Source organism: Echinops telfairi, unplaced genomic scaffold (genome assembly GCF_000313985.2).
Source record: "Echinops telfairi isolate 266 unplaced genomic scaffold, ASM31398v2 ScPeMD7_7473;HRSCAF=8511, whole genome shotgun sequence".
Classification (NCBI taxonomy): Eukaryota; Metazoa; Chordata; class Mammalia; order Afrosoricida; family Tenrecidae; genus Echinops; species Echinops telfairi.
Genome location: NW_022111377.1, coordinates 11,487,199 through 11,496,344, shown reverse-complemented (window position 1 = coordinate 11,496,344; position 9,146 = coordinate 11,487,199). Strand labels below are relative to the sequence as shown.

Sequence of the window (9,146 nt, the reverse complement as noted above, 5' to 3'; positions counted from 1 at the left end):
AATGACCCTCTAGTGAGGCTTAAAAAAAAGATGACGATGTGATTGGACAATGGAAGAAAGGGGGGCGGGGTTGCTTTTTATGTAGTGGCTAAGAATTTGTCTGAATTATGTTCAATTGTTTGGTGGAAGGTCAACTTAAAAAAAAGAAACACACAAACAACTCACTGCCATCGAGTCAATTTCGACTCACAGTGACCCTACATGAGAGTGTGGAACAATCGATGTATGTATGGATTGTGATAAGAGTTGTATGAGCCCCTAATAAAATGATTAGGAAAAAAAAAAAGGAGAGTGTGCAAGTGCCCCTGTGGAGACTATACATCTTTGTAGGGAAGGTGCTGCCATGGCTTCCATCGGCGTCTGCACCAGCGGTGCTGCGGGATCTGCAAACGAAACGCCCGAGATCCCCGACAACGTGGGCGATTGGCATCCGGACGATTTGCGGAGGAACTTGATCCTCAACTTGGGACTTTTTGCAGCAGGCGTTTGGCTGGCCAGGAACTTGAGCGACATTGATCTAATGGCACCCCAGCCAGGGGTGTAGCCACCTAGACACTTGGGACCCTTGTGCTGTACTTGAACCTTCCACACACAGCCTCCATTTCTGTGCCGCCACAAGATTTGCCCCAAGGGCAACTGAAGTTTGATTCAGCTAAGCACCCACCCTCCCCTTTGGCTCCACTCCGAACTGTGTTCGGTGGCGGTCAAGCATGAGCTAAAGGGTTGCTCGCTGTTATGTAAAGTTGTGTGCATCACCACTTCCAAGTTTCTGCAGGGGGTCGTCTGGACTCTCATCCTGGGGAAGAGCCTAGTGGTGTTTTATAAATACTTGAAATAAAGAATGGTTACACACACACACACACACACAAATCTTTGCAGGAGTAGAAAACCTCATCTTTCTCCTGAGGAATGGCTGGTGGTTTTGAACGGCTTATTTTGCAGTTAGCAGCCCAGCCCGTAACCACTACTCCACCAATGGTAAACGTGGATATCTTGTTGAGAAGATCTCTAGGCTATGGGCCACGCGCCCTTATGGAACTGCAGAATTTCCCAATCCTTTTCATTTTCACAGTTCATGTTTAAGTCTATCTCTGCCCTCTTACATTTTGAGTGGCAAGGAGAAGCTACAGTTACTTTAAGCTATGGCAGCAGTTCTCATCCTGTGGGATGTGACCCCTGTGGGGGTCCAACGACTCTTTCACAGGGGTTGCCTAAGACCATCGGAAAACACATAACTATTTCACAATATATAATTACATATTGTTTTGTGATTAATCACTATGCTTTGATTATGTTCAATTTCTAACAATGAAAATACATCCTGCATATCAGATACGTAATGACGATTCTTAACAGTAGCAAAATTATGGTTATGAAGTAACAACAAAAATAATGTTATGGTTGGGGGTCACCACCACATGAGGAACTGTATGAGAGGGTCGCGGCATTAGGAAGGTTGAGAACCAGCGATTTACACGATGAATCAAAAATTCGAGTTCACTGCGAGTCAATTCCGATTTATACTCAGCCCATGACACAGATTAGCATGGCTCCTGTGGGTTTCTGAGGCTGTGAATCCTTGTGAGACTAGAGAGCTTCCTTTTTTCTCTGGGGCAGAAGCTAGTTTTGAACTGCTGACCTGTGATTAGCAGCCCAATGTGTAACCTACTATGCAGTCAGCACTCCACGATATATATTTATTAATATCTCCTCAAAGAAAAGGTATGCATTTTTATTTTGCGTCAAGTAACATTCCCCAAAGAGTTGGCTTATTTTCTGAAACAGGATAGAAATATCATAGCATTTCTCTATCCTTTCTCATGCTGGAGTGTGTATTCAAAAAAAAAAAATGTTTCTAAGTCAAAGTTTCTCATTTTAAGATGTTATAATTGAAACTATAAACCATAGATTCCAAAACTTATTTGATCTAATGCTCCCTTTCCAGAAATTACTCAGTATAATTAAAAGCATTTGTATTACAGCCCATCACCCAGGATAAAGGGTGGTTAACTTTTGGGGGGCTCCTTGGATCCTTCTAGGGCCCTAGAAGGGGTGGTATAGCCCACTTTGGGAAATATTACACAAGGACATGGACCCTCCTAACTTTATGAAAAGACCTGTCACTGTTCTATTTAAATATAACATTTATACAGAAAACCACTTAATGAAAAGAAATGAGTTTGCATAAAAAATTGAATTTATAAAGTTAATCTCAACTTGATTTCAGCGGTAGATTAACTAATGGGACCAAAAGAATTTAGTTAAAACCTATTTTCATAATTTATAGCAATTCTTCCTATTATCAGAAGGCCGGGTGGTGGTGGTGTAATGGCAAAGCCCTCAGCTGCTAACGGGCAGGTCAGTGGTTCAAATCCACCAGCTGCCCTCTGGGTTGCAGCATGGAAAATTCCATGGGGCAGTTCTACTCCTGTCTTACAACATTGCTATGAGTTGCTATGATGGCAATGGGTTTGGTTTGGGTATTTTAAACAGTATCGAACAAATGACACATCAAAAAAGTTTTTCCAAAAATTTATTGAAGCAGAAACAAGTTGGTCAGATACTTACTGGGAAAAAAAGCAGTTTTAATGGTATTCAAAAAATACTTTAAAAAAGTATTCTAGCACAAGACTTCTTTGTAAACTAGATTAAGTTGTAAACTTTTTTTTTTTCTAATGGTTTTAGGTTGGTTCTTAAGCACTAGAGCTTATTCCTATTCCAAATCTATCTTGCGCTCCTGAAGAAACACTGCAGAAAGGCACTTGGAAAGCTGTTCCTTTAAGATATGGATCTTGTTTTGTATTCTTGCTGGTAAGAAATTGCCACACCGAGTGCACGCAAGATTCACTCAAGGTCATCATGATGCTGAGAAGTCTCATTGATAACCTGTTGGAGAAAAAAACAAAAATATCCAATACGATTTAGCACTATGTGCTGTACGATTACATAAAGCCTCAAAAAAGAAAGATCCTATATCTATGAAGGGACTTCAAACACTTGTGGGGAAAAATGGAATGAAAAGATACTGAAAATTTCCCATCAACTTCTAAAGTAATGATTCATTTTTAACTTTTGACAGGTATCTCACGTACCATGCAGTTGAGGGGTTTAAACATAGTAGTAAGGGTGGTGCGATCCTCACCACAGTCCCTTTTAGACCATGGTCTTCACGCTTGCGCTCACTATCATTGCTGCTGTGATGTGCCCGCCGGTCGGTAGAACAGTGTCAACAGAACAAACATTGTTCCCCATCGACCCTAACCCCCTTTGCCCTCAGGAACTTTTAATCTAATGACTGCCTCTATAGATCTACCTATCTTGGATTTCATCTAAAGGAAATCATTTTAAAAACCTTGACAATGGTAACAAAATGAAAGAGAAAATCCTCAATCCAAGAGAAAGCAGAATAGAACGAGTACAAGTTAAACGGGTCAAAAGGAAAAACAAAGGCTGTGTTATATGTTACCCTAACGTAACCCTATCTGCAGTAATCCAGTTACTCCCAAAGCACTCTATCTGAGGGTAAGACGACTGTCGTCCCTGGCCAAGGGTCTGCGGGAATTCCATGGAGGCTTAATCAGCATGGAGACTGCGAATGAACTTGAAGTTTTCACTGCCATCCAAAGCCTTCTGCCTACTGGTGTTCAGAATTTAAGGGCTATTCAATTTCTTCCTCTCATCCGATATTTTATATTATTGACAGTCTGTGGATTGCACAGGTTGGCGTGTTGCTCCTGTTCTATAAACTTTTTGAAGTCCTTCCTATTATATATTGTGGAAATGACAAGATTTTTTTGGTTCTGAATGGCAAGGGGTACAGCGAAGAGGGGAAGATGCAGAGATGAAAAGATGTTCCCCACCTATAGGCAAAAGGAGTCAGCAATGGAAAATCCTTTTAGGATTCTGCTTTCGAAATATGTCTTACAAAATCAGATGCAGCAAAGTTCAAAAGCAGTTGAGACATTAAAAAGAGGCTACATTTATGGACAGGTAAGGATTCCACGAAGATTAAACTATATCGTGACAATTTATTTGCTGGATTAGTGAGGAAGCAAGAATCTAATTCGCCAAGCAGCCAGCCCTTGTACTACAGAGAAGGGTGTAGGAGGTGAATGGCAGAAAGGGAAGGACCTATGTCCAGGATCAAAACACTGCTGGCACTGAAACAGTCCAGTGGAGCTAGTCTGGGAGTCACTTCGGAACTCAAGGGACCTTGACTCCCAGTTCAAAGTCAGCACCATAGCACACGCATTCATTCCGAACTTCAAAAAGACTGCCGTCTCACTTGCATATCGAGGAGTCAAATAACTAGTAGGCCACATGTCGCTGGAAGAGGAGGTGTATTTTTTTTTTTCAATTGGCATGTGTAGAGTTGAAAGTTCCCAAATTAATCTGTATACTGAGATACAGATTTGTGGCTGATTTAAAGGGACAGTAATTCTTGTCCGCTATTATTCCACTTGTGATCTGAAAGATACCAACCTGTCCGTCTCTGGTCTCCACGGTCTTGATCAGGAGAGTTCTCTTTGAGTGGGTGTCGACCAGAGGGAGCGACTCCAGATTGGTTTCTAAATTAAAAAAAAAAAAAGACAACAATGAGTATAACTAAAACGTAGAGAAAACAAGTAACCTTTGTCCCAGTAATCACGATCTTTTGCAATCATTCAAAGTGCTTCTTGAAAGGGCTGCAAAAGAATTCTCATCCTTCTAAAGAATCCAGACAACTGTTTTTACTTGAAAGTCAAGCGCCTGACACCGCGGTAACATTTGGATGCATGCAGTCCATCAGGAAGAATTAAATATAGTTCAAATTTGACTTGAACCTCAAAGTGCAAAACAGGGCCTGGGCTTGAAAATTACTGATTTAAGAAAACAAAACAAAAAGCCTTACATATTTTTATTAGAATTTTCCATTTCTCAGAACAAAACATTCTTTTGTTCATACAAAATGAGCACTTTCCAGACAGAAAAATGGTTCTTGGCTGCTGACATTTTTCTTAAAGGAAAAAGAGTTCTTACCTCTCAGATTCAGGGAAGAAAAGGTTGGCAGAGGCAGTGCGATCCTAGAGAAGATGAAGAAAAACAGTAAAACTTTGGGAAAACCACTTGAACAAGGAACACATTTATTTATGCTTTTGGTTTCAATCAAGTAAGAAAATGTGCTTGTGTCCTTGTTAAGTTAGGAAAATGTATTTACTCATGATTGTTCTTATTCATGTATTTAAAAGATTTTATGCCAATCATGGACTCCCCCAGGATATGTACTACAAGAAGATAAACCCATACAGAAAGCTGTGGGTTCTTATTCCAGCTCTACCTTTGATTACCCCTGATTACCGCACACTAATGGCTCTAAGTAATCGGCTATAAAGAAAAGAAAGTATTTTGTTCTCGTTAGGTGTTGGGGTGCTAGCCCCAACTCATCAGGATCCTTATGCACAAAAGCACGAGACACTGTCTAGTCCTGCATCATCTTCACAATTGTTGCAATATTTGAGGTCCCTGTTGCAGGGAAGTATCTCCTTTGCATAAATATTGCACAGATTGGAAAGGGATCATGTATATAAAGAACACAATGGATAGTCAATGGCAGCTATTCGTTCAGGCACAACCAAAATCAGTAGCCATTGGTTCGAATTCAACTCATGGCGTCTCCATGTGTGTCAGAACAGAACTGTGCTACACATGGCTTTCAATGGCTAATTTCTCAGAAGCAGACCATCAGAGCTTTTTTTTTCTTTCAAGATATCTCTGAGTGGTCTTGAACCTACAACCTTTCAGTTAGCAGCTGAGCATATTAACTGTACTAGTCAGGGGCTACCAGCATGCAAATCGGCACTGTATACCTGCTCTCCTCGCCTTCCAGCAGCTTCCTGTAGGTGGCAATCTCAATGTCAAGGGCCATCTTGACATTCAGCAGGTCTTGGTATTCACGCAGGTGACGAGCCATTTCTTCCTTCATGTTCTGAATCTCATCCTGCAGACGGCCAATAGTGTCTTGGTAGTTAGCAGCTTCAAGAGCAAAGTTCTCCTCCATTTCACGCATCTGGCGCTCCAGAGATTCATTCTGCAGGTGACAGAGGTTTCCAAAGTTATTTCCCAGGGAAAACTCGGCTATACCTAGAGTTCTTAATGACCATTTGTATAGTTCTCATTAATGTCAAGTGGTGAGGACCCCGATTCTAGGTAGACAATCCAAGTGTGAAGTCCTTTTTGTATTACCCCCAAACAAAGCGAAAAACCAAATTCACTGCCACCGAGTCTATTCCAACTAGTGGGGACCCTATAGCACAGAGTAGGACTGCCCTTGGGGGGTTGTGAGGCTGTAAATTTTTACAGGGCAGGAAGCCTCTTCTTTCTCCTGCCCCTTCTTATTGGAACTATTAAAATATTTCTGCTAAAACTTTCAGATTTCCATCTTTCCTGACCACTCATTTTCACTGGATGAAGCTACTCATTTTTCTTCACTTGAAGCTCTGTTCAGATAACACCATTGCCGTTGTCCGCTGAGTGGGTCACGGGTGGTTAATGGTTCATTTCTCTGACACTGTGGAGCGGTACTTACAGTTCCTTTAAGGGCATCCACTTCACAGGTAAGGGACTGGACCTGTCTCCGGTACTCATTAGACTCCTGCTTTGCCTGGCGCAGGGCATCGTTGTTCCTGTTGGCGGCCTCGGAGAGATCAGCAAACTGGCAGGAAGAAAGGAGAACGAAGATGAACCGCAGTCAAGTATCTGAGTGTCAGGAAAATAAACTGTCGTTCTGACTCTTTGTGCCTAGGTCCTTGGGGCTTGATCATTTGTGACTCTTCCCAAACCAAATGCCCTGTCATCGCATGGAGTCTGACTCACAGTTGCCCTACAGAACAGAACTGCCCCTTTGGATTTCTGAGGCTGTAAATATGTATGGGAATAGAAAACCTCATCTTTCCCCGGTGAAGCAGCTGGTGATTTTGAACTGCTGACCTGTACTTCACAGACTAATGCAGCATAACCCACCACACCCCTGGGGCTCCTTATGTGTCCCCAGTGGGTGTGAAAAGAGGGTCTACAAACCCTCTAAAATTCTTTTAGCTATTCCAACTTCAAGACAGCAGTAAGGCATGGTACAAATCAAAGTTCATACTTTAAGGGCAAATTTCAATGACTTACAGAATTTGTCTAAATTTTTGTATTGAAAGCCAGAGAATGACACTGATATTCTTAGGTAGAATCCACCACACTATCCTGTCTAAAAAGGGTGGGGGTCAAGGGCATGGTGGTGGAGTTCACTAAGAGAGAAAAAGAAAGTGTTTCAATGGAAAGGTCGTGGGGGAGTTTGGAAAGGGAATTCCAGATAAAATTGGAATAAGAAGTCAGCTTTTTGAAGGGAGCTAAATGATATTTTAGAATCATAGACACACACCGCGTTTTTGAAACAAATGTTGCCTCTTGCTCTAGTCCTGCTGACGTGCTTCTTCGTACCTTAGACTTGTACCATTCTTCAGCTTCCTGAAGGTTCTTGGCAGCCACACTTTCATACTGCTGACGGACGTCGCGCAGGGCAGCCGTGAGGTCAGGCTTAGAAACGTCCACGTCGATTTGGACATGCTGTTCTTGAATCTGGGCCTGCAGCTCCTGGATTTCCTGAAGAAATAACAGACAGAAGAAGGTCAGGCTGACATCGATGGGAGCAGCTTCACCCAGTTACTCATGGAGAGTTACTCCACTTACCTCCTCATGCAGTTTCTTCAAAAAGACAATCTCTTCTTGCAAGGACTCGACTTTCCGTTCAAGGTCAAGACGGGCCAGAGAAGCGTTGTCGACATCCTAATTTTAAAAAGAGGAAAGATGGATCATGTATCAAGTTACTTCTGCAGTTCAGGCTGTGCACCTGCAGAGATGCTGCTCAAGCAGATAAAGAAACGATCTCTAATTCGGGGCTGTATTTGCTTTGGCTTCCCGGCTTAACTTTTGATGGGAAACTTCCTTGCAAAGGAAACTCTGATGGGAAACCTTTCCGCTTTTGATGTCCTATAATAGTAAGTCACCATCTATTTTTATTACATGGGAGTCCCCCGCCCACCCCCCCCAAAAAAAAACCCCGTACTTAAAACCATATTCATCAGCTTTAGGTTTTTCTTTTATTTGTGGAGATAAATAAAGACAATGCTGAAGGACACATGCTCATGCGGACCTTACAATATCGTAGCTCTGACCGTGGCTTTAAGAACTTTTCCTATCAAGTCCTTCACAGGTCTGAGCCAGATCTTACATAACGGATATTAGGATGTTAGCAAATAGTTGTGTCCAATTAGAACTGTGCTTACATCATTACATATTCACTAAGAATGCAGCCTGCTGCAAAGTTCCCTGGACACACAAAGACTCCTATTATTTCTGCCCGGAGCCACCGCATTTGCTAGAATGTCTGTATCTACATTCCATAGTGAATCCCATAGAAACCATTAATACCCTTCAGCAGAGGGGACAGATGGCTGCTTTTCTTCCTTTATTAGATCACAAAATAGTTGTGCACAGTGACACTTCCATCTAACTTTAACACCACAAGAGCGCTGGCAGAGAAGAAACGCGTTGGCTTCTCTCCAGGTAAACTACGTGTCTCGTCCTCGACCACCTTTGACGTTTTACACGACCGCCTAATCGTGCTTTTCGTGTCCTTGTCAAAAAACAACCACAAAAACCTGGCCAACTCTACATGGGATTGTAACTGCTCAAAATCAGAAGGCCGGTGCCCTGCAAAAACAAAGCGGACCCAGAGCGAAATGGCAGTATTTTCTTGAAAAATATTCGAAACAAAGTAAAAAGTGAAGGAAAAACAAACCCAACAAAAAATTCTATATGTTTTAAGAGGAGGGTAAACGCCGCCCCCCCCCCCAGGGCTGCTTCCATCTGGAGACGCTGCAGTTCGAGCCCACTAGAGGGCTTTCAGAACGCGCTCGAATTTGGCTCCGCGAGGCCGCGGGGAAGGAACTTCGCGAGTGGCCGCGGGCGGGCGGGCTGGGTGCGGTCCGGTGGCGGCGGGCGCGGAGGAAGTGGACCCACCTGTCGGAAAGACTGCAGGCTGCTCTCGGCGTCCTCTCTCTGCAGCATCTCCTCCTGCAACCTGAAAGCAGCGCATGTGAACAGCTCCAGGGGAAGCGGGA

The 9,146-nt window shown here is 42.9% G+C and overlaps 2 protein-coding genes across 2 annotated transcripts in view; one reads left to right on the top strand and one right to left on the bottom strand.

The window, feature by feature from the left end:
• Positions 1–343: 343 nt before the first annotated feature.
• Positions 344–576, top strand: LOC115873998 (mitochondrial import receptor subunit TOM6 homolog). The gene has a single exon (XM_045285572.1). The coding sequence runs from the start codon at positions 344–346 to the stop codon at positions 542–544; it is 201 nt and encodes a 66-aa protein (XP_045141507.1). The 3' UTR covers positions 545–576.
• A 1,940-nt stretch (positions 577–2,516) lies between these two features.
• The window catches only part of VIM (vimentin), a 7,954-nt gene continuing 1,324 nt past the window's right edge, over positions 2,517–9,146 (bottom strand). Inside the window, exons 2-9 of the mRNA XM_004716005.2 lie at positions 9,046–9,139; positions 7,714–7,809; positions 7,465–7,626; positions 6,566–6,691; positions 5,847–6,067; positions 5,020–5,063; positions 4,483–4,568; positions 2,517–2,886 (exon numbers count right to left, since the gene is read on the bottom strand). Coding sequence (XP_004716062.1) covers positions 2,845–2,886; positions 4,483–4,568; positions 5,020–5,063; positions 5,847–6,067; positions 6,566–6,691; positions 7,465–7,626; positions 7,714–7,809; positions 9,046–9,139 — 871 coding nt within the window. The 3' untranslated portion in view covers positions 2,517–2,844. The remainder of the gene's footprint in view (positions 2,887–4,482; positions 4,569–5,019; positions 5,064–5,846; positions 6,068–6,565; positions 6,692–7,464; positions 7,627–7,713; positions 7,810–9,045; positions 9,140–9,146) is intronic.